The sequence below is a fragment of the Eubalaena glacialis genome, chromosome 7, assembly GCF_028564815.1.
Source record: "Eubalaena glacialis isolate mEubGla1 chromosome 7, mEubGla1.1.hap2.+ XY, whole genome shotgun sequence".
Classification (NCBI taxonomy): Eukaryota; Metazoa; Chordata; class Mammalia; order Artiodactyla; family Balaenidae; genus Eubalaena; species Eubalaena glacialis.
In genome coordinates, this window is record NC_083722.1 from 100024853 (window position 1) to 100050501 (window position 25649).

General features: G+C 43.9%; 2 protein-coding genes across 2 annotated transcripts in view; one reads left to right on the forward strand and one right to left on the reverse strand.

Annotated features, from left to right (window-relative positions):
• Positions 1-778, forward strand: part of CNTN4 (contactin 4) — a 312839-nt gene extending 312061 nt beyond the window's left edge. The window contains exon 21 of the mRNA XM_061195546.1: positions 659-778. Coding sequence (XP_061051529.1) covers positions 659-759 — 101 coding nt within the window. The 3' untranslated portion in view covers positions 760-778. The remainder of the gene's footprint in view (positions 1-658) is intronic.
• A 13106-nt stretch (positions 779-13884) lies between these two features.
• The window catches only part of IL5RA (interleukin 5 receptor subunit alpha), a 33819-nt gene continuing 22054 nt past the window's right edge, over positions 13885-25649 (reverse strand). Inside the window, exons 9-11 of the mRNA XM_061195646.1 lie at positions 19868-19964; positions 18523-18607; positions 13885-13971 (exon numbers count right to left, since the gene is read on the reverse strand). Coding sequence (XP_061051629.1) covers positions 13885-13971; positions 18523-18607; positions 19868-19964 — 269 coding nt within the window. The remainder of the gene's footprint in view (positions 13972-18522; positions 18608-19867; positions 19965-25649) is intronic.

Below are 25649 nucleotides of genomic sequence, written 5' to 3' on the forward strand. Positions count from 1 at the left end.
TTTTCCATTTTGTTGGTCAAAGATCTTACAATCTTGATAAAACCTCAAATGACAGTAGGTAACTTCTTACTGTGAAAAAATAAGATGTATAAGAAAAAGTTTTAAAAGTATTGAGAATATCTTGTTGGGCAAAAAAAAAAAAAAAAAAAAGAGGTATGTTTAGACAGGCATGAGTTGGAATCCCCATTCAGCCATTTACTAACTGGGTAATCTTAGACTTATCTTACTTCTCTGGGCCCCCATTTCCTTACCAGTTAAATGGTGTAATAACCATACCAGAGGTCCTCAGGGTTTTTATAGGAATTAAGTGTCATATGGCTCTGTGCCCAGCATAAAGCTTGAATTCGAAAGGGAACATCAATGTTTATTTTGCTGCATCATTGATATCATAGTATTTATCAGTAATGTTACCAGTCATATTGAAGTTTCTTCTCATGTTAGAGGGGGACTCCCTCCTTTTACAAACGCTTAAACAGAGGTCCAGAGATGTCCACCACCTGCTCCCAGGTTCATAGCTAGGGAGTCATAGAACTGAGACTAAAAAAGTCAACAAGAGATGGTCATTTCCAGTAGACTTCAGATAGTTCTTCCATTTCCAAAAGCCCTGGGGCCCCACCTCCCTTTGTCGCCGGGGTGAGTAAATTTCTTCTCTCTCCAGATGCCTATGCAAGAGGAGCCGGGCCGTCCACTTCCAACGCATGCACGCTGTCGGCCATCAGTACGATCATGATCTCTCTCACAGCCAGGTCCAGTTTATGACAACAGTTCTCTAAAAGACTTGCCGTTTATAATATAAGCAACATTTAGCTAGTTGTTTTGAAGACACCCAGTACTAAGTAATATTGTTGTTCAAGTACATCTTATTACTGGAAAAAAAAATGTTTTTTGCTTCTTTAGGAATGGCATTCTACAGTACTTCCTCAAAGCAAATCTAGCTTTGTCTGAAGTTTCTTTGGGAAACTCTGCAATGCACTGAAGACATCTGTAATATGATGTTACCAAAGCAGTTTACATATGTCCTTATATGCATATTTTTTATTATATATTTAGTGTTTTATAGAATTTTTTAAAGTTAACATGAAATGTAGATATTAATTTTTTTCCTCTGCTGTAAAATGCTATGGGCAACACAATCATATGGTTATTGTTTGAAAATAGTTCCTTTAAAGACAGAGTTGGAAACTCACCTTGGTAAATACATTGCAGATTCCTTGTACAGTTTTATAAGGGTCTAGTGGCAGAACAGCTGAAGACTTGGTCTGTAACTCAAGGCTGCTGTATGGAAATGACTCTTGGGATGACGAATGCACTGAATCAAGTCGTTTTGCCATGTACAATATGCTTTCCAGCCCTGTTGTGAATTCTGTTGTTCAACACAACTTGAGATGGTTTCAGGAATGGCTGCAATCTCAAAACCTAAACTAACTGCCCAAGAGGTACCTTGTGCAATATTCCCATCCCTGAATTTAGCATCCTACGGTAAGACTTTCTTTTCCCTCGACTCAGTTAACATTGTCTTTGTAGTAGTAGCATTATCTTAGACATGACATTGGAAGTTAAATATCCTGTAGTAACATAGACCAAAAGTTAATAGAGTCAACCATGTCTTTCAAAGGATAAAAGATAATTTTACTATCTTTAAATGTATCTGTCTTGAATGTACATTTAACAACAAAAAGGGTAATCCTCTGTTGATGGATTCGTAACTTCTTTACAAAATTTCTTATAGATAATATGTGTATCTCTTTAATAATAGAGCCCTTCTTTTGAATCAAAATTATGTATGGAGTCTGGCAGATTTCTCCTATTTCAGCAACTAGCTGCCACAAAGAATTTTTTTCATGACTCTATAAAAGATCTTTAGGACAATGGTGTGGTATCTCGATGATTCTCCTGTTTTGCAATAGGTAGCCTCGTTGCTTTACAAGCTTCATCTTCTACATCTTAAAATCACACATTGGAAAATGACAATATCAACAAAACTGTATTCTTATGAAAAGAACTATTTGTAATAATGGGGGAGGTTTTGTAAGCTGACACTAGTGGAACAGTGCATATAAAAGGCAATGAAATTTTCTATAAAAATTTTCACATGTAAACACGCTGCCGCCTTTTCTTCTTTCTCAGAGAGCTCAAATTTGCCTGTAATTTGTCATTTTTCCTTAACTTTTCAACCTTCTAGCTATATTTATCCAGTAAAGTCATAATCAGGATTCCACTTGTGTAAAAACTAGGGTGGTAACTGGAAAAAACTATTGTCAGTATTTCAAGCTGTGTTCCTTTCTTAGTTTCATATGGTTACTTCTATGTTAAAATAAAACAAAATTTAAAATCACATGCAAAAAAAAATCAACAAAATAATAAAATGAATGAAAAAAAAATGATACCCCAGGTAGTTCCCAACCCCAGTGTAAATGATATTTACCAGTGATCTAGCATATGTAATCTCTTTTTAAAGGTATTGTTAATAAATATTCTGTCATTTGTAAAGATATTTGTCTTTTGGGAGCATTTTTCCTGCCTGCCTGTCAGGGAATTTGTTAGCTCACCCTTGTGCTAGTTATAATTTAAGATCATAGAGGGACTCAGAAGTCTCTGGCCACGATCCAAAGCTAGATGACCCAGAGCTCTTCCTTTGGAATTGACAACCCTGAAAACATCATTGCAAATCCTCTTTGGAGGTAGAGAGGGACAAAAATCCACAAACAAATATCCTGAAGATCAAACTTGAATAGATCCTCTGGATTAGCTAAGTCTCTGTATTTAATCTAAGGCTATCTGTTGTTTTAAGGTTTCCCCAACCCCGCTGCTAAAAGGATAGAATCTAAACTTGAGGCCGTTCTTAATCTAATAACAACTTAACTCTGTACCCAGCCACACAGAGTCCTCACTGGCCCCTGAACACTGCTTGCTTTTGGTCTCACCTCTGTGCCTTTTGGGCATCTGGCTGCCCCTTCCTGAAATACCCCCCACTGTTCTTTATCACCTGAATCCCCACTGTCCTAGGGTAGGCTCATCTGTGAAGCCTTCCCACACTCCAGTCCTCGGTGACATCCTTCCTCTGAACGAGCTGTAAGCCCTGTCGATACCCCTCATTTAGTAATTAATCAGGGACTACTTTTGGAAATCTCTTGTACTGTTATCTTGCGTTTTAACTTAACTCCTGTATTGTTACTTAATTTTCCTTGTATGTATGCCTTGTCTTCCCAACTAGATTGTAAGCTCCTTGAGGGCAGGGACTTTGGTCTTATCTTCCATGTACTCTCCATAGTGCCTAGCACAGTGCCTTGCAATAAATAATCATTGATTAATTGATCGAAGGGGTCTTTGAAGTAGCATTTTGCATCAGTTGCCTACCTGTGTGCCCTAGTGAACCAATCAGAGGAGACTGTGTCACTATTTTGCAAGGTGGCAGAAAGTGTCAGAAGGCCTGGCTTCTGACTTGAGGCCTTGAAAAAGTCCTTTAATCTCTCAGCTTCATCATCTGATAAATGAGGCCCTGGATTAGCTGAGTCTGACCGAGCTCAAGATGTTTTTTAAAAGTGCCCCGTAGACACCTTCACCCAAACGTGTCTGATTTGTTGGTTTCCATGGTTGTTGCAGGTTAGGCTCACTGGTTGCAAGCAACAGAAGCAACTCTGGATAACCTGAGCAAACAAAAAGGAATGACCCTGGTCAGGTAACATGAGCCAAGGAGACACTGAATGCCCAAGCCTTGGCGAGAATAAGAAGCGGGCCACTCTGAGGATCAAGCCTGCAGGAACTTTGCAAAGTCTTTTGGGGGAGCTATTGTGGGGATGAATTGGCTCTGCTTCTGATTTTGATGCCACTCTGTTCAGTATCCAAATTCCTAGAAGAGTCTGATCGATCCAATTTGTGTCATTCCGCCAGAGCATCTCGATCATGCACTCATAGGGGTGAGAGAGTTTGTTAAAGGAAAATCGAGATGATGTTTCTAGAAGATGGGATAATAAACGCTAAGAAGGTCTAAGCAGCACACTTCCTATGCTTAGCCCTCCAGGCAGGATTCCCCAGCCCCTAGTACCAGTTCATATGTGCAGGGGGAATGTATTACTGCTTGGGATTTTTGCAGTGACTCTGAAGGAGAAGCACTAGAAAAGTGCCTATTTGCTTTGCTTATTTAATCTTTCCCAGCACTTACTCTGATGCTCATTTTGTGTGTCGATAGTCCACCTGTGATTTAACTGTATAAAAGGAGATTCTATTTTGCCAGATAAGTGGATTCTCTCAGCATTCCTGAGTTTTTATAAAGCCCACCAACCCTGTGTACGAAACAGCATCTTTCCACGGGGGCAGAAGACATGGGTGATAAATTTCATCTTCAGGTGAGCTCGGAATTCTTCCAGCCTGAGGTGGGAGCTGCCGTAAGCTTTTATCTTAAGATAATGATTAAGTTATTCCTACCATCAAATGTTTGGTTATTTACATCTGGGAAGCAGCCTTCAATCCTGATGAACCTTTTCCCAGTCTCTCCCACCACCCGTACCTTACTGCAAATATGCTGCAAGAATGCTGAATTCTAAAAAGTACATAAATAGTACATAATTAGCTACTAAAATGTCATGTAATTTTTCAAGTATTTTAATGTAATCAACCACCAGGTGATTTTTGCACACCATATCGGATTATCAATGCTACTGTTCACCTCCATTAACACAGATAATCAAGAATTGGCTGTATTTTCTTTTTTTTTCATTTTTATTTTATATTGGAGTATAGTTGATTAACAATGATGTGTTAGTTACAGGTGTACAGCAGGGTGATTCAGTTATACCCATACATGTATCCATTCTTTTTAAAATTCTTTTCCCATTTAGGTTATTACAGAATATTGAGCTGAGTTCCCTGTGCTAAACAGTAGGTACTTGTCAGTTATCTATTTTATTTTATTTTATTTTTTATTCAAACAGAAAGTCACAAAAATTATAATCATCCTCATCAGTTCACTCAGTCCCATGTAATTAATTTTTTTTTATCTTGATCTTTTGTTAGCACTTTTATGAGTTCATCAGTTTTCCATTAGAGTTTTGAAAATGCTTATTCATTCAGTTCAGCAGTATAGTCAGTTACCAGAAACCTGTACTTGTCAGAGTCTTTTCCATGAATAGTTATCTATTTTAAATATAGCAGTGTGTACATGTCAATCCCAAACTCCCAATCTACCCCTCCCTCCAACCCCACGCTTTCCCCCTGGTAACCATAAATTCGTTCTCGAAGGCTGTGAGTGTTTCTGTTTTGTAAATAAGTTCCTTTGTATCATTTTTTTAGATTCCGCATATAAGTGATATCTTATGATGTTTGTCTTTCTCTGTTTGATTATTTACTTCACTTAGTATGATAATCTCCAGGCCCATCCATGTTGCTGCAAATGGCCTTATTTCATTCTTTTTATTGGCTGAGTAGTATTCCATTGTATATATGTATCACATCTTCTTTATCCATTCATCTGCCGATGGACATTTAGGCTGCTTCCATGTGTTGGCTATTGTAAGCAGCGCTGTAATGAACATTGGGGTGCATGTATTTTTTCAAACCATTGTTTTCTCTGGATATGTACCCAGGACCGGGATTGCTGGATCATATGTAGCTCTATTCTTAGTTTTTTAAGGAACCTCCATTCTGTTCTCCATAGTGGTTGTACCAGTTTACGTTCCCACCAACAGTGTAGGAGGTTTCCCTTTTCTCCACACCCTCTCCAGCATTTATTGTTTTTAGACTTTTTATCATGGCCATTCTGACTGGTGTGAGGTGATATCTCATTGTAGTCTTCATTTAAGAATTGGCTGTATTTTCCTTTGTGACAATTGAAGAATCCTCTGGCCACCCATAGTGATTTCAGGAGCAAGCCTTTTAAAAATCAAAGACTTAGAGTCAATCTCTGGACCTACCCCAAATTATTCTATACAAAATGACACACACTGGGGCCTTACATAGGCAGCCTAGTACAGTGGCTAAGAATATGAATGGAATCTGATCACCCGGGATGCATTCAGACAATTGCCACTTATTCGACAGGATAACGTTTGTGAAGTTCTAGAATCACAGCTCTCCAAATACTAGCAAATTATTCTATAAATCAGCCATTGTTCTTTTTTCCCAAGTGACTTGAGACAGTCACAAAAAAACCGACATAGAATGTGGGTGCGTTCCATAACCAAAATGAGTTGAACTCACCTGACACATCCATTATCACCTTTTTCTTAAGTATTTTCACTTAGTATAAATATTAATATTTAATCATTTTAATAATAAAATTAATAAAATAAAAATATGTAATAATGTTAATAAAAGAAGTTAGGCAGTAGCGTCCTCAGTCAGATGCCAGGTTTTCCACAAAGCCTCTCTCAGTTTCCCTATCTGGCATTGACCTCTCGTCTGATTCCAGAGCGTGTCATGAATACTCATGAGTGTCTATCTATCCACTATCTGGTATTTAAATCACTGGCATTCATGTCTTCTCCCTCCCTGTAGACAGAGAGTATCTCAAGGTTAGAGTTTGGCTATGATTCTTGACTTCTGTTACCAGGCTCCTATGCCCCCATCTCTGACCCTAACAAAACTAGAAGGTGGAGAATCCATGGCACCATTTGGAGTGATTTCCCCAGGCTCTGCCCTCCTGCCAGGATATGATTACCATGTGCCAGTCAGACTGCCCATTCTGAAAGGAGGCCCCTTTCCCCTCGTGCTAAACGGGCCATGCAGAATAAATGTTCCAATTCCACAACTCAAGGATAAACTACAACGCTCAACAGAGCTCACAATTTCAACAAAATCAGCCTCTGTTCTTTATCACCAACAGTCTGCTCCATTGTAGATGAGAAGCCCTCCAATAATATAGACCACACGGAGAGAAAGCAGTTTTTAAAAAAGGTCAACCAAATGATAGAGCTGAATGTCTGGAAACTGCAAAGCCGAAGTAATTTAAATGTGATATTCCCAATCTCTGTAAATTGGACTTTCACTACATATTCCTACCTGTTGTTAGGAATAACAAAACCATCCCAGGAAGTGTGTATATCTTAGGATTTTAACTAACAAAGAGTAATAACTCGAATTTTTTTTATAGTGTTCAAAGTGCTCTTTAAGAAGCAGGAGATGCAGCTTTTATCCCTTTTTCACTTATGAAATGGAGGGAAAGAGGTGATACGACAAGCCCATGGTAACACAGACAATTAGAAAGTCAGGACAAGAGTTTAGAACTCTCAATTCAGTGCATTTGAATGCCTAGAAACAAGGATTTACTGAGAGGAAGGACAAGAGAGGGTAAGAAGCTGGTCTCTTAAATTCAACCAGAGGGCAGTCAGGATACTGAGTCAGCAAGAAGACAGTGGTGAGGGGGGAGGGGAGGTGTGTGAGGTTGAGGTTGGGAGGTGGAGGGGTTCTGAACTAGGACCAGGCGCAGGACAGCCATTCAGAGGAACCTGGTGCCCTCTGTGTACCAGGCCCTGTTCTAGGCACAGGGGAGTGGCTGGCAGTCAGGAAGGGGGACCCCCACAAGGGCCACAGAATGGAGGAGATGGGGACACTCTAAGGCTGGTGTGAAATCACCTGGTTTGGAATGAGACTGGGTAGGGAAGCCAAGGGACCAGCCACGGCGTTTGTCACAATACAGAGAAATGCAATGATAATAATAATTGCGGACAACAATGATGCTCTTAGTATGTGCCAGTCTCTGCAAGTCAACCTGCTGGTTTAGTTCCCACATAGTATTCGTATTTGGTACATGGGGGACCAAGGCTGGGAGGTTCACAGGTTTGTTCCAGGTCACACAGCTGACCAGGGAGGCCAGGAATTCAGATGCTGGTGGCTTGTGACTCCAGGCCTCTCTCCAAAAAGTTAGATATTTATACCAATAGGGAGGGAGGGAGGGAGATGATAGATAGATAGATAGATAGATAGATAGATAGATAGATAGATAGATAGATAGGGATACCGGTTCCCAACAAGAAGGGTAGTGAGCTTCCTAGGAAGTTGTACACGGGGTTGTTGGAAAGTGACCAGGGGCACGGGTGGGGCTCCCAGGTATAGGGTTCCTGCAGGGAGAACCCATACAGCTCAGGTGTGGTGAGTTCTTTGCTCCATGGCGGTCTAGCTCAGCTGCTTGGACTTCTTCAACTACAAAGGATGGTCTTTGCTTGTTTGTTTTACTTGGCTTCAGGTGTCTCAGAGTTGTTTTTCATACTCGGGCTATCCTACAAGATCAGGGTAGCCAGATAAAGTACAGGAGGCCCAGTTAAACTTGGATTTCAAAACTAGTACTTTTTTAGTATAAGCATGTCTCATGCAACATTTACCGGAAATTCAAATTTAACTGGGCCTCCTCTATTTTTATTTGCTAAATCTGGCAAGTTTATGCAGGGAAGAAGTTGCCTGCTCATTGAGGTAATTCATTTCTAGTGCAAAATTCCAGGGTCTTGCTGATGTGTGATCAGTTCTTTGAAGGTTGATGCCTCTGAGGGTGCCAGCACGAGTTTGCTGTTTTAAGTTCCGTTTGGTTTGCTGAACTCTCCCACCCCCTTTCCGAGGTTGGGGGGTGTGTGTGTGCCCAGGGAGCTAGGGCCGGATGGCTCTCACAGCTGAAAAGGTTTACTATCGAGCCCTTTAAGAGGAAGCTGGCCGACCTTTGAACTATGACACCAGTTGCTTAAGTGTTGATTTCTTTCCCACAGTTTTCCCCCAGGCTTATGCATTCTTTCATTTTATCACCTGGCAGGGACAAATCTTGGGTTTTCATTTTAATAAATGAAAGAAAACGAATAATACACCTTCACGGGGAAAAGAGCCCACTGGAACTTTAACAAAAGGCACGTGAGTCACGTGAGTAGAAGGGGCGGTACGGGCTCCCGGAAGGTCGGTGGGCGGTAGAGACTCCGGGAGCCCGGGTGCAGGCCGGCCGCTGAGGTCGAGGCAGGCGTTTCTGAAGGGAGAGTCACGCCAACCGTGAGTTCTTGTAACTTCTTTGGTAAACTAGTGATATTTCTACTGTTCCCATACAGCGTTAATAAGTGAGCGTGCTGCCTAGAGCTCGGTTCTTTCTATCTGAGATGAGTAGAGTTGTCTAGTCTGGTTTACACTTAGGAAACTGACTTTAATTTTTCATGGTCTAAGTTCACCCAGTTCCTACGCAGTTGTTCAGGGCACCAAGATAAACACGGCCGCCTTCTCGATTTCGGAGTGTTTCCCCTTTAAAGGAGACCGAAAATTTTTAAATAATAAGTGATAAAATAGAAAGCAACAGAAGGTACTTGGGGAACATAGACTTCCTGGTGGCAAAGAGCCGAGATTTAGAAGCTAAACTGTCTACAAGATGGGAAAAAAAAAAAAAAGATTGAAAGAGCTTGTCCATCAGAGAAAGCTTCAGGCGCGGCTTGGAGGGATGAGGGACATGGTAGTTGTGATACGGAGTGCTCCCCGGGGACGTGGCTGGAGAGCTACGGAGAAGCCAAGTCAGAGGGGACTTGGTTTTAAAAGGAGCTTGAACTTGAAGGTGCTGGAGTTATTTAAGGGTTTTGCGCAGGGGTGATCTAGGTAGATGTGTTTCTGCTGAGATGCTTCAAAGCAAAGGAAATACCGGAGGCCAGGATACTGAGAGGCTGCTGCATTGCTCCTAGCTGAGAGAGAATGCAGACAGTAGTGTGGACAAAGAATGAGCATATTTGGGGGGGAAATGAGAAATGTGCTCCTATTCAACGTGCAGACAATTCACTGTCAATTCTGTTCGGCGTTTCTCGTTCTGAAGTGCATTTACATTCATATCTATTACCTAAAAGGGGGATACGGGGGAAAAAAACAAGGTTAATTTTTTAACAAGAAATAGTTTTTTTGAAAACTTGGTACCCTGGAACTTGGTCTGTAGGCTGTGGAAGCAGGAATAGCTGCACAGGGGTCGTCACGGAGACCCTTGGGCTGACACGAAGTCCTATTCTAATTAGGTTTTTCACCTTTAGTCGTGCCATCAAAGACTGTTTTCGGTTCTCCGTTCTCACTTCCAGATATCTACTTTTTCTTTAACAAATTAGCGCCTAAGGATTATTAATTCCACCAGCAGATGGTCCTGACACAGACAAGCCTCCCCCATGAAAACGTTTGGATTTTTAATCAGGATGTTCTCGGCCCACACGGAGTTCCTCCCCAGCCTGCATCAATAGCTTCAGGCCTTAAGGCATTTCAGTGAGGCTCAGGTGGCTGAGCTCTTGGCAAACTGCCCTTCCCCCTCTGGTCTCCCCGGCGCACTCAGCGCGTCGCAAACACTGAATTTCAGATGGGGCTGAAATCCTTATTGGAAAGGCTGTCGTTCAGAAGCACTGTTTGTTCTGAGCCTGTGAGCATGAAGGCTCTTGGGAGGGAGGTGGCCGTCCACCGTGTCCTGGTGGGAGATGGGAAGAGGTGGGTGCCTACGTCTCATCAACCTGCTGACGAGGGTATTTGCTGTGAAGCGTTCACACTCTGATTTGCCATGGCAGGGCAGTGAAAGCAGGACACACCACTCAAAACCCAAGTCCTTTTACATAGTAATTTATACATTGCAGCGAAGCCACAGCATCAGCAGAAAGAGACCCAGGCTACACCAGCCAGATGGCCAGGCACACGCGAGCCTCCTGGTTATTTCCAATCATGTTCTCACTAGACACCTGTCTTCCTCTCCATGCTTTCAATTTAGACCTTGATGATCTCTGCCAAATAGCATTCAGTTCCACTGTTTGCAAGGAGCTGTGCCGGGGTGAGAAGAGGGTTTAAGAGGGTCCAAGAAGCATTGATCCCTTCTAAGAGTCAGGGACTGTCCCAGAGGCTGCAGATAAAAATGCATTTCACATGAGCCCCATCGTCCTGGATGGCCCATCCTACAGGGCAGCCGCTCCAAGAAGGGGGCCGAGGCCCAGAACGAGGCCCCAGAGGCAGGATCAAGCAAACTCTGCTTTGGAAGTTTTCACGAAGGAGGAGACGTGGGGTACATGTTCCCAAAGACTGAGTGTGAGTTCCACAAGCCAGAAAAGGAAGGGCCTAACCCTCTGGGCAGACACATGGGCTGCTCTGTGCTGCCCTGACACTCATATCCCCATATCAGGCGGTGGGTCGGGCTCAGTACCAGGGTGACGGCTGCTACTGAGGTGGAGGCAGGTGGGTGTGAAGCCAGCACCTCACCAAACAGAAAGAACTGGCCACACTGGGGACGGCTCTCTCCTTGTCGTCCAGCCTCCTAGGCAGAGGTTTTTCACAATCCTAGGTTTCCGGGCCCCAGTTTGAAAGAGATCAGATGTGGAGTAATAAGTCGAAAAAGGGGTAGGGTTTTTGTTGGTTTTTTTTGGTTTTTTTGCAGGGCTTTTCCTGCAACAAAACAGTTGGTTTTCAAATTTTGATATTCACCAGAATCACCTGGAGCAGCTGTTCTCAAAGTGGGGTCAGGAGACCAGCATCAGCATCACCTGAGAGCTGAGGAGAAAGCAGATTCTCAGACGCCCCGGACCTACTCAGTCACAAGCTCTGATCTGCTTTAATGAGCCCGCCAGGTGATTCTGATGCGCTCAAGTTTGAGAATGCCTAACCTAAGACTCTTACAGATTCCTAAACACCGTTCACAGAGCTTCTAGATCAGGTGATCAGATATTTTGCCGGTCATTGCAGCCATGCCCTCCTGGTCCCAGTCCCTAAGCGGGCTTCAGCTTGTTTCCTAGCCGTCCCCTCCACATTTCCAGGGTCACTTGCGCCTGTATTCAACCCCTTACTATCCATTTCTTATCTAACATCCTCTCTGAGCCACAGTGATTGCATCTGTCAAACAGGGGCAATAGTACCATGTGGGCTTCTCAGGGTTAGAGATGATGTCTGGGAAGCATCTGGTGCAGTTCCTGACACTTCGTGTCTTAGCTCAGGCTGCTGTAACAAAGCACCACAGTCTGGGGGGCTTATAAACAACAGAAATTTATTTCTCACAGTTTTGGAGGCTGGAAGTCCCAGATCAAGGTGTCAGCATGCTGGGGTTCTGGTGAGAGTCCTCTTCCTGGTTGCAGAAGGCAACCATATCACATGTGGGAAAAACTCTTTGGGATCCCTTTGTAAGAGCACTAATCCCATTCATGAGCATTCCAACCTAGTCACCTGCCCAAGGCCCCCATCCAAATACCATCACATTGGGGTGTAGAGTTTCAACACGTGAATGGGGGGTGGGGCGCATTCAGTCCATAACTCTTGGAAATAGGCAATAACTGACAGCTGCCAGACTGCTGTGCCTACTGTCCTGGGCCCAAGTCCTGCTATTTGCAGTGGATGGTTATCAGAAAAACAACCCCTGGGGACTTCCCCAGTGGTTAAGAATCCACCTGCCAATGAAGGGGACACGGGTTCGAGCCCTGGTCCGGGAAGATTCCACATGCTGCGGAACTAAGTTGTGGCGCAACTAAGCCCGTGCGCCACAACTACTGAGCCCTTGTGCCACAACTACTGAAGCCCATGCGCCTAGAGCCCATGCTCCGCAATGAGAGAAGCCACCGCAATGAGAAGCCTGCGCACTGCAGTGAAGAGTAGCCCACACTCGTTGCAACTAGAGAAAAGCCCGCGTGCAGCAACGGGGACCCAACGCAACCAAAAAAAAAAGAAAAGAAACACAACCCCTGGAAGTATTTGGTAGTCAACATGCCCCATTCCTGGATCAGACTGACTAAATCAACTATGAAAAGCATGTAGAGTCTGCCACAGTGGAGGTTCGTTCTGAGCACTGTGACCTTTCCCTGTCCTAAGCTTCCTGCTCCAGGGCCATGTACAATCAGCCCTGTTTGGATCCCTTCAAGTACCAAGTGTCCCTCCTACCCCCTCTCTGCCCAGGCCACACCTGTACTTGGTTCTACCTGTAACCCATGGCCCATCACAAGGGCCACCGATGTAGTTGCAGACTCATACAGGAGGATGTTAGAGGAGGAATTCCTGTCTAGATTGGCATGTTTGTTGGGATACCTGTAGGACCCCTTCCAAACCTCCAAGGCTAGGGCTGACCCAGCACTACTTGACCAGATGCCCAACAAGTTGCTCTGAAGTCTTTGCAAGCAGACGTCTTTTCAGAAAACTCATTCTTAATTAAGTGATCCCCTTCCAACACAATTCCACCCAATGCCTTTCTCAGTATAATCCCAGAATATCAAGGCTGGCTTTGAGAATATAATCTTCAAACAAAATCCTGTCCCCTCCTTTGGTATGGACTGATATGTTAGCTTCTTATGTTTTGAAATTTGTTTGCCTCAAATGATGCTAACTTGATTGTGCCCATAGAACTTGAGATTCTCTCTCTCTCTCTCTCTCTCTCTCTCTCTCTCTCTCTCTCTCTCTCTCTCTCACACACACACACACACACACACACACAGACACACACACACACACTACTTGAAAGAAAAAGTATTCCAGAAGTCAGAATAAAAACACCATGGCTCCCACTTGCTATAGGGAAGATAGTCTTCAATCCAAGTTCACTATTCACTCCAGGATGGTGCAAAATGCCTTCTTCCTGAGATTTTAGCTGATCGTTACCATTGGCAGCTGAACCAGTCAACCTGGTACTACCAGAGTAAACACAGTTGACGTTAGCCTTAATAACTGTCTCTCACGCAGAAGTGTTTGAGGTGAGTGATGCAGATCAGGAGACTGGCAGGTGAGGAGGTGCTGCCCTGTGCAGAGATCAGACCTGGCAGGACAGTCAGATGAATCAATCAACCTGTGTGAGTTAGGAGACTGTGTTGAGGGATTTGTCTGCGTGTTTTTCCCCTTGCAGCTAAATTGAGTGTCCGGTAAACTCCTCTTAGCCAAGAAACAGTTGTTCCCATTCTTATTACTGGGGCTCGTGAGCGTGAGTTGGTTTTGACACTGCTCCAGGGACAGTCAAAACACGGAGTCCTCCAGGGTCTCAGATCCATCCTCCTCCGCATAGCTTATGACTTCAATTTCTGTTTCACCAGAACAAGTTTTCTGCAAAACAAACCATCCTTCCTTAGATGTCTTCTAGAGAACTTTTCGAGTCTTTGAATTTCTTTACAATTGGTTTCAAGTCAATTTTGCTTATGAAAATAGTAAATGGTCACTGAAGAAAATATGGAAAATGAAGTAGGAAAAAAACCAAAAAATACCAATGAACTTAACTCCCAGGCACAGCCCACTGTTTGTCTTCAGCCCTTTTTTCTAGATAGAAAGTTATCTTTACAGTTATATGAAGAGCTTTATAAGTGGATTTCTTTCTGCATAGCATCACATCCTATTTTAAATTACATACAGCTAGCCCTCGGTATCCACAGGCTTCACCCTTTTACATAATGGGCTCGAGCGTCTGCGGATGTTGGTGCCCGCTGGGTCTCCTGGAACCATGCTGCCTGCAGATGCTGAGGGATGCCTGTATGTTCTTTGGCTGCCTCATTTTGAATAGTTCCATTGTATGCCATCCACAGTTGACTATAGTCTTCCCTTAAATAGGGGTATTATGGCCAATTTTGGCTATTATAAATAATGCTGATATTAATTACAAAATTCATGACCAAAAAATACCTCCTGTAAGAGATTGTATTCCTTGACCCCCTTTACTCATTCAGCACATCTTTTTCATATTTTTTTAAGTGAAGTATAGTTGATTTACAGTGTTGTACCGGTCTCTGCTGGACAGCAAAGTGACTCAGTTCTACACATACATATTTTTTTTTTATATTCTTTTCCATTATGGTTTATCACAGGATATTGAGTATAGTGTCCTGTGCTATACAGTAGGACCTTGTTGTTTATCCATCCTATATACAGTAGTTTACATCTACCATCCCCAAACTCCCAGCCCATCCCTCCCCCCCACCCCGCCCTTGGCAACCACAAGTCTGTTCTCTATGTCTCTGAGTCTGTTTCTGTTTTGTAGATAGGTTCATTTGTGCCATATTTTAGATTCCACATATAAGTGATATTATATGGTATTTGTCTTTCTGACTGACTTCACTTAATATGATAATCTCTAGTTGCATCCATGTTGTTGCCAATGGCATTATTTCATTCTTTATGGCTGAGTAGTATTCCATTGTACTGTATATACGTACCACATCTTCTTTATCCATTCATCTGTCAATGGACATTTAGGTTGTTTCCATGTCTTGGCTATTGTGAACAATGCTGCTGTGAACATAGGGGTGCATGTATCTTTTTGAATTATAGTTTTGTCCAGGAGTGGGATTGCTGGATCATATGGTAATTCTATTTTTAGTTTTCTGAGGAACCTCCATACTGTTTTCCATAGTGGCTGCACCAACTTACATTCCCACCGACAGTGTAGGAATCATTCCACACTTTTGTTTTTTTGGCTGCACTGGGTCTTAGTTGCAGCCCATGGGATCTTTTTTAGTTGTGGCACATGGGCTGTCAGTTGCAGCATGCATGTGGGATCTAGTTCCCTGACCAGGGATTGGACCCGGGTCCCCTGCATTGGGAGCACGGAATCTTAACCACTGCACTGCCAGGGAAGTCCCAGCACATTTTTTGCACTGGACACCATGTGATGCATTGAATACACAGTGATGAACACGGCAACTGTGCTCTCTGCCTTATGTACTTTTAATAGGTTGTTGTCTACTTAATCTGGGAAGGAACCCTCTCCGGTTACTAGCGTAGAAACAAAGAATGGCTGGAAACCAGTTTGTAACAAATGGAAAGCTCAGAGTAAGAGTTTTTTCAGTGAGTCTTTTTTATCACTAAGCCAGCTCATCCCCCTCCTTCCTCCCTCCCTCTCCTCCCACCAGAACCTGTCTCTTGAGTGTTACAGAACAATTTCTAACTCAGGCCTGGACAAGCAAAAACATGCTTAACAGCCTCTCTGGGTTGGCAGCTACCCTCTGAATCCCAGGATTCTGGGTACCAACATCAAGCTGAGAGGTGTGAGCGGTGATGAAAAGCAGAGGGTTTCCTTTCCCGCCAGCGGGAGGCTTCCCGGCGGCTTGCCCATAACTCTAATGGGCCCCCTCGTTGTCCTTGTAGCAAAGGCCCCAGAAGTGGGTTGCACAGGCTCTGCATTTGAAGGTAGAGGCTGGGGCACTGCCACACGTGGCCCAGCTATGGTTAGCTCTGTACTGAGGCACCTACTCCTCCAGGTGGAGGTGGTAGAACTGAGAGCAGGAGGTGACACTTCATTTCCCCAATTCTCCCCACTCTCCCCCTCCACCCTGCAGGCCTCCCGCCCCACCCCGTCCCTCTCACTGATCTGTTTTTCCTGACCCACTGCAATGTGAGAGGAGAGTGCATTGTCCGGAAGAGCTTGGCAGTGATGGGTTTTGACATGAATCCTTTGCTTATTCTGAAACCAGCCTGTCTACCCCAAGAGTTGTTGTTTTGCACACATGACTTGATTTTTTTTTTTTTTTTTTTGGCTGCATCGGGTCTTAATTGTGTGGGCTTCTCTCTAGTTTTGGCATGTGGGTTTTCTCTTCTCTAGCTGTGGCCTGCAGGCTCCAGGGCCTGTGGGCTCTGTAGTTTGTGGCACATGGGCTCTCTAGTTGAGGCGCTGACCTCAGTAGTTGTGGCGCTGGCTTAGTTGCCCTGCGGCATGTGGGATCTTAGTTCCCCAACCAGGGATCAAAGCCACGTCCCCTGCCCTGGAAGGCGATTCTTTACCACTGAACCACCAGGGAAATCCCCATGACTTGATTTTAATTAACAACAAACCGCAAACTTACACAGTAAGCTGTTAAGCCAGTTTCTTTCACCAACCTCAGAGTGTGCAAGGAAATCTTTGGGGGCTGTGGAGGGACATGAGATACCGGCACTAAGATGTGCTGTTAAGAAGCTGGGACAGATGACTTGAGTCTGCTGCTTAAACCACAGGTGCTTTCCAGGCATGAGTGTGCCAGATCCAGGAGGGATCCACAGCACGAATTCACAGGAAGCGAAACAAGTTTCACAGTGGGGCACACTTTCCTTCCAGAAAAGCTACGGGTTAACAGGAGCAAGCCGGCAGTCCCCCTGATAAAGGAGACCACAAGGGTGGAACTGAGGGTAGGGGTGACTATAGGGCCAGCCTCGATTCTCTGCTTCAGTAGGTCAGTAACTGTCATCCGCTAAATCATCCCAAACACCCGAACTGCAAACTCTAAAGAAAGGTCACCGCTTACTGCAGTGATCCATTTTGGTGAGTGAGTGATCGACTCAAACGCCCCTACAACCAGTCACCACTTGACTTCTCCTACCATGAGTAACTTTATCAGAGAGAAAATGAAATTTGTTAAGAAAATTGCTTGATGAGGGTCTGCAGTCTGCAGTCTGTGGGCTGAGTCTGGCTCGTTGCCTGATTTTGTAAATAAAGTTTTATTGGCCAGAGCCATTTGCATATTGTCTGTGGATGTTTTCCCACTACAGTGGCAGTGTGATAAAGCATTTGGCCCTTGAATGTTTACTATCTGGCTCTTTACAGAAAGTCAGCTGGCCCCTGATCTAAATAACCGTTCAATTTAAGGACAGATTTGACAAGCAACATGCAATACACTGAACATCACAAGACCTTGCTGACAAAAATTAACGAAAACCTACAAAAATAAGGTGAGATGTCATGTTTACAGATCAGATGACTCGTTATGTTTAAGATGTCACTTCTCCCCAAATGCACCTATAATACGAGACAATCCTGGTCAGGATCCCAGCAGCTTTTTTTGTTGAAATTGGTAAACTGGCTCTAAAATTTATATGGAAATAAAAAGGACCTAGAATAACCAAAACAACTTTGAACAGTCATGTTTGGAAGCCTTACAGTACCTGGTCTCCAAGTTTACAATAAAGCTGTAGTCATCAAGACAGTATTATATTAGCATAAAGATAGACAAATAGATCAATGAAACCTAATAGTCCGGAAGTAGACACAGATATACATGGACAACTTATTTGCAACAAAGATGCCAAGGCATTTCACTAGGGAAAGGATGACTTCTACCATGTGATGCTAGAACAATTGGATGCCATTGGTAAGTGAGCATTCAGTTAAGCCTGAGTGCTCTGAATGGTTAACAGAGCCTAAGAAAGCATATTTGGGGAAATCATTTGCCTTTTCTATGGTTCTTTATACTAAGGAACTAGGGAAAATCCCTCTGAAAAACTTTACTGATTGGGGTACCCATGTGTAGAAACATTGATTGTTAGAACGTCAGAGCTAAACAGGTCATTGGACCATCTCATCTGTGCCCCTTACTGTGCAGAAATGGAAGTCAGGGCCCATGGGGTTGAAGGAATTGCCCAAGGTCAGTTAAGAGCTGGGTGATAGAAAATAAAATTTCAAGTCTGACTGTTGAGATCACTCATAATTGAGTAGGACCTTTGCAATATTCAAAGACTGTAATGAACATATATTAAAACAATCGGCCAAAGAGCAGAATGACTAAAGCAACATGAAGGCACCTGGCCTCCTGGGTAAAGACCCTGCCTTGTAACATGGAAAACGAATGACCCAGTGACAGATCCCTGGGGACCCAACCCTGGGCAGATATGACATATCATAAGAACCTTCAATATTACCTCATAGTTGATGGTTACAAAGAATTCTTTAATATTACTCTTTGGTGCCGGAACAGGTGGAAACAACTTGGTCCATAAGTGGCATCTGAAAACAGAGTAAAGGAGGGAAATAGCTAAGCAAGAACAGCCTTTCTTGTCCTTAAATATCTACTCTAAAAATTGACCTAGTTAATCCCTGAACCTGCTGTTTTGTAAATTCAAAATCTTCATTGACTAAGACTTTCAAATATCTACATTGTAATAATAGTTGAAGACCTTGGGGGTACTGCAAGACTCTGATGTGACTTCTGAATCATCCAAGAAAGACAAAATGGCAATTGCTTCATGTTGGTGCGTGTTACCAGGCCTGATTTCTGAAAATGATGTACATCAAGTGCGTGGGGCCCCAGGGTTACCCACGATGCTGGTAGGCGGCCCCTCCCCCTAGGCGCCAGCTCTCAGGGTTTACTGTCTTTTTCCTCTCCTTTGAGCTGCCAACCGCCCCCCAGCCTATATAGATGGCATCTGATAAGACATTTATAATAGTGAAGCTGTTTAAAATAAAAGTCATTTTCTAAATTGTGAAAAAGCTAAGATAGAACATGTTCTGCAGCCTCCTAAGTGGCACTTGGCCTTCCTGGATGCCAGAAGGGATGAGAAGTTCTTCTGGGGCCATTTGCAAGCTCTAGGTTTGGCCACCAAATCTGCATGACACTTCTAGAATCTGTGTCTGACCTGGGAACGATCAGTCACTAAGGGACTGGATGACCGAAGGGCCAGGGTAGGAGTTGGTACCTCATAATTGGGGATCATAACACAGGAGGCACCATAGTGACTTCAGCATCCAATGGGATGCCTTCCTTTACCGAAGACGTAACAAGCATGCCCTGGGGGCTCAACAGAGGCAACCAAGTACGGAGTGGAAGGCAGTCAAGGAATCAAAAAAACACAAATGTAAAAACCTTCATAGAGGGACTTCCCTGGCATTCCTGTGGTTAAGAATCCACACTTCCACTGCAGGGAGCACGGGTTTGTTGCCTGGTTGGGGAACTAAGATCCCACATGCCACGCTGTGCAGCCAAAAAAAAATCCTTCACAGAAATGAATGGACTGTCGGCAAATTCAGGAAGGGGGTATCTAATGCCTGAGGGCTGTGTTGTGCTCTGTGTCCAGTTTCTGCAAATCACCTCCTGTTTCCCAGTTTTTTATTTGGTCCACACTCTTGGAAAGGCTGTCCGGGAAGACACAAAAATGTCGTAAATTCCACCTGATAACAAGAACCCTCTGTCCAGTGGATGCATGGCAAGAAGGTAAAAATCCAATATTTAGATCCCAGTGAAAGCACCCAAATAAAAAGAATACCTACATTCTGCAGATGAGTGAGAAAATTAACAAGATAAAGCAGATGGTCACCGTAACTGCAATAAGGAACCATTTTGTCCAGGGCTTCTGCTCATTGTTTCCTAATGGAAAAAAGAAAAAAAAAAAGCAAAAGAAATCAGAACTCGAATCATCAGCAGAAAAGAGAAATGACTACACTAGGGCATCAGGGGGCTTGGGTCTGAGTTGAGGTGCTGGGTGATGCTGGGAAAGTAGCTTAAGCTCCCCGAGCTTTAGATTTCTCATCTGTAAAATGGGGCAGGGTGGACAGGGAGCATCCATCTCACATAGTTGATACAAGGGTGAAATGAAATAATGGCAATGACGATGAGGCCACTTTTAATCTTGAGGCATTATTTAATAAGTGAGCAGATATTTATGGAGTATATTCTAGGTTAAATGCCAGCTGGATCTTGGAGCTTAGCAGCTTTTGGTGAGTACTAAGGTTTTTAGATGAAAAAGGTACAAAAATGTAAGCCTACTCAGTAACCTAATTGCAGTACAATCAAAACATTTTACAAAGTTGGACTTTTAGAGGAAGTACAGTGTGGGATAATACTCATAGTTCACAACAAAGGTATCAGACTCGGTTGTAAGTTTACAATCTGAATTATCCTTACAACACCTCTTACGATTATACCTGTTTCACAGATGGGAACGTAGATGCTAACTTGATTCAGTACAGAAAGTATAAATATGCCACATGCTGCCCCACTATCTAGTTAAATTTGCTTCTAATCTGTACTCAAGGATAGATTCTTCTATGGGCTTTGATGATAGCTTTGGGGTGTGTGTGATTTTTTTTAAGGTACTGGAAATGCCTTCAAGAAAAACCCAAGGCCATTTACCAAATGGTGTTTAAAGGGTAACCCGCTTGCTAAACTGCCTGATTCATTTTTAGAGAAGAATGCAAATCTTGAGTTATCTCCCTGAATGCATGGGTCCTTTCTGTGTTCATTCATTCCTTTATTCACCCATTTAGCCAATATTTATTGGGCTCCTATTATGTGTGGGACATTGTACACGTTGCTGGGAGACGGTTAAAAGAAAGCATGTGAACCCTCCCTTCCTGCAATTGAGGGAAGGAGTCGATAAGCAAATAAAGACACAGGTAATTTAGTGACAGCAGCTCTAAGTACAGAGGTGAGATATACACCCCACACCAGGAGAAGCAGGTCCTAATCCTTGGTTTGCCATTAACGGTTTCTATTATAAAATGAGAAGTGAATGTAAGTGGAATTTTCAAGACCCTTGTAAAAATCTTAAGACTTCCAAAAGCCCCAAAATACTTAAAACTCAAATCTTTCCAGGTATCAGGATGGAGAGATGTCTTGAGGATTTAATGCTAGTGATTCCAATGTTGCCTTGATCTCATGCACTTTTTTTTTTTGTTTTGGCCTCCTGAGACTCTTACTTGAGGTTTATCTTCTACCTCCCAAAAGCTTTAATCTCTCCTCCTCCATCTCTTCCCTTCTGCTTTCAAATATTCATAGAGTCCTTTATCTTGAATAAGCCGTTACTTTGCTCTGCCATCTCTCCCAACTATCATCCAATACCTCCTTACTTTATTTCCCAGCCTCATTTCTTGAATAAGGGATTCAGGCACCTTCATTTTCCCATCTCAGAAAGCACTTTAAAAAATTGCCGGTGGCTTCCTCCTGGTTGAAGCCAAAGGACGGTCAGTTTCGTTTTCCAACTTTATTTTTCCTGACCTCCCTCCTGAATTTCAAACTTGATGGTTGCACCCACCTGGAAACCAAGCCACTGGCTCCTTTACCCAAATATTCCTCTTCTTCAATATCATTTCCTTCCCCCCTTTTTAATTTCAACTGCCCCTCACCGCTCAGCCTTGACCCTCTGGTATTTTCCACTATGGTCTATTCTTTGAACTTTGCAAAGTTTGTTGAGCACAGCTTCATCTTTTAATTCCATGGCATCCTCTCCCGAATCTTTATCCCTGCCCAGCTCCCGGTCTGGATCTGAGACTGCCTGTAGATGGAACCCACTGGGATGTGTCTCAAAGCTGACAACATTCAAAACCAAACTCACACCCTTCTTCACATCAAAACAACTTCCCTCATAACTTCCCCCTTCTGATCTCCCCTCTTCCAAGATCCCAAACTGGAATCCTTGGAAGGCACTTGGATTCTTCTCATTCTCTGTAGCCCCTCCCTCCTTTCCTCATCCACTTGGTTTACACCAGTACATCATAACCATAAATGCAAGAGAACCAGCCACATGTATACACATATCCCCTCCCTTTTGGATTTCCCTCCCATCCACGTCACCACAGAGCACTGAGTACAGTTCCCCGTGCTATACAGCAGGCCCTCACTAGTTACCTATTTCATACCCAGTGGCGTATATATGTCCATTCCAACCTCCCAAGTCATCCCACACCCCTTTCTCCCCACCCCCGGTGTCCACACGTTTGTTCTCTACATCTGTGTCTCTATTTCTGCTTTGCAAATAGGTTCATCTGTACCATCATAAATGCAAGATATGCATGCTTTTGTCTCATGACTTTTCCTAGTCTGGAAACCTGGGTTCTATTCCTAGCTTGTTGTGAAGGTGGCCGTTCTGGGCCTCAGTTTCCTCATCTGCAAAAATGAGGAAGTTGAACTCTGACCCTTAAGAACGCTCTCAATCCAGCACATTTTTTAGTACCCCTGACCCAATCCAGGGCATTGTCATTTGGTGTATACTGACCTCTCACAAAATTGACTTTAGTATATTTTCATTGGTGAAAGTTGGAAAGTTGTAGAAAAGAACAAAAAATAAAAGTTATCAGAAACCAGCAGTCACCAATAGCTTATCTTCTATACATGTTTTGACATTCCCTTTTTAGGTACCAGGCACTCCGCGAAGTGCTCACCTTGCAATCTCACTTGAATTCTCACAGCAGTGCTTCAGGGTGGGCGCTGCTGTCCTAGTTTGATGGATGGGGGAGCTGTCGCAGAGAAGGGCGGAGAGGGTCAGCTGAGGACCACGGCTAGTAGCTGGGGGTGAAGCCCAGGACGTGCTGAGCGGCCGTGCTCTTAACCACGTTGCAGGGACCCCGTCCCACTGCCCACGACCCCCAAACCCAGGACCCACTGCGTGGGCAGGCGCTTCACGGAACACACCCCCGAGCGTCCTCTTCCCAGCTGGATACCGCTTCCCTCCAAGGCAGCCCTGTTTTGTTGTTGTTGTCTCAGCTGCTGGACGTGGCTGGGTTCGCAGGCTGTGTCTCCAGGAGAAGGGGGCTGCCTTGTAAGCTACCCCTCCTCCTGATGCTCCCTAGGCTCTAGCCAGGACTGAATCACTTTATTTAAAACCTCTGACCATGGCGTTGAAAAAGAAGTTTCATGTATTTATAGCTATTTTACAAACAGGTGGTAGCCACACTTTGGCTCTCTGAGACTCTGCTTTTCATCATTTTACAAACCTTTTAGTTTCCCAAATATAGACACTCAGTGGTTCTAGGATTAGTATTCAGTTCTCTGGATTGTCACCGAGTGTCCCGTTAAACCTAGTTTTTACTGCACTTGCACGTAGCTAATATAAAGAGCAACTGCGGCGAACTACTACCGTGAAATCAAATACCAGCTCGCTTTATTTGCCGCTCTGATTTCCTGAATAAGGGATTCTGCCTGCCTCATTGCCCCATCTCTGAAACTCACTGTAGCACACACTCTGAACCATTAGGCAAGTCCCCTAACAAGTACATTCAGAAACTCTAGACTCATATGCGTGGATTGTAAATTTAGCAAGGGTTATGCCAGTAGCAGAATTATTCCTGTTTACAAGTAGGTTAAACAGGTGAAGCTTGAGTTCTGCAGAAAGAATGAGTGGTGTTATCAATATTATCAGGGTGGCACCCTGGGTCCCGTTGGTGTCTCAAATTGTGCAATTCTCTGCAGGCTGGTATGTCAGGTCCTGATAAAAGTGCCGTTCACTTCTGAGCGTGCTTACACAAATCTTTTCAGTTAAACCACTCTCTAGCTGTTCACTTGAGCGCTCACATTGATAAGTGAAGATTCTCTCTGAATTAACAGAACCTCTTTGGAGAGGCAACTGATTTTATTTCTTTCGATCAAAAAAAAGTTAGCAGTGCATGCAAGGTACTATGTGGAAAGCAAAGTCACGGTCACTGCCTGGAGGGAGGGGCACATGAGTCATTTCTCCCCACCTGGCTTCTGCAGTGTCCCACCTTGCTTCAGAACTACTCCCCTACCGCCACCTGAGAACAGAGCTAACCCCCCAGACAGCAGAGCCGAGGTCAGCTTTACTGCAAAGAAAACCTAAACTGGCAGGTAAATTCAGTGCAAGAAAAAGCTTTCACATGTTCACTACCAAATGGAAATTGCTTGGGGATTATCTATCGTTACGTTATTTATTAATGCAAAAACGAAGTTGAGAGTCAGTTATGTAAGTAAAATGAATTGAAGACAGCACCTCCTCTGATTTCACTGAAGGTAGAACAGGGGTGCGGTTCCCCCTGACAGTGTATATCCTTCCGGTCAAAATGATTAAGAATTTTAATTCTGTAAAAGTTGGGAGGCCCCTCGGTACATCATTAATTTGAATTCTGGCGTCTCTGACTTTGGACATTTTCTTAAGAACAAGTGTTTCAGGGTAACTTGAATCTTTTCTCTGACTCAAGAATGACTTTTCTGCCGTCAAAACGGAAGCCACAGATGTTTCTTTTCAAGAAATTGATGGGCGCCACTGTTTGGTTATGCAGAGATGAGCTTTAGAAAGACGAAGTCGCAAAGCCTGTCCTGCCAAGGAGAAGAAGCCCTTCAGACTCTGCACCTCCTTCTAGGATGTTCTCCCAATATTGACAACTTGGAGCATTTGGGAGCTCAGCTGTCTGTTTTCTTGGTGACCTTGGCTTCCTCAGTTTCTGACGTCTCGACCATTTAACCTTGAGAATTAGCCAACTAATGACAATTCTGCTCGTGCTGTATGTCCTGGGAGTGTATGGTGGGAAAGGGACAGAGGGGGACGAATAGCATGGTGGTTAAAGAGAATCAAGCCCTGGACCTAGTCCCAGCTCTGCCTCTGGCTTCCCTCAGAGCTTTGTCAAATCATTTTCCTCCTGGTGCTGCAGCCCCACTTGTTCTAGAATTGTATGATCTTTGTAGTTCAGACTAATAACTCTTAGGGGGTCAATTTGGTTTGGAGGCTTGTTCCACCCTTAAGCTGTTCATACAAGTATGACTTTTAGGGATTCCGTATTGCATTTGAATCTAATTTCAGAGTCAACAGTAGGTTCTGCAGGAAAAGAGCTCATTAGTAAATTGATGGGGCTCTTCCAGTGAAGCAGCCCTACTCTGTTAAACCAGCAGGCGCTGGGAGGAGTTCTGAGGGCACTGACAAGGCTGGATAACTGAGAGGATGCAGGTGCATCAGTCTACGAAGCCTCCTGCACTTGTCTCTCATTAGAGGGGGAGGCCGCGGCATCGTCTGTGAAGGGAGCCGCCAAGCCGGTCACAGGCTCACAATGCAAGCAAAAATCATAAGCAAGCCCTTTGGGGGGGGGCGGTGAGCTTTCTAAGGCAGCTGTCAAGTGGATTGTGGGAGGTTTTTTTTAGGGGAAAAAAATCCCTTTACCTGATTTCGGGAGAGTGAAAGAGAGGGGTCGGCAAATGCAGCCTCAGTGGACCGAACATAGGTAGTCCAGGGTCCAGAGCAAAATGCACAAAACGTGTTCTGTGTTCATCTGGGGAAATTGGGCTCAATGACCCAAAATATGGAAAGGACATGGAGATGCTTGGGATGGG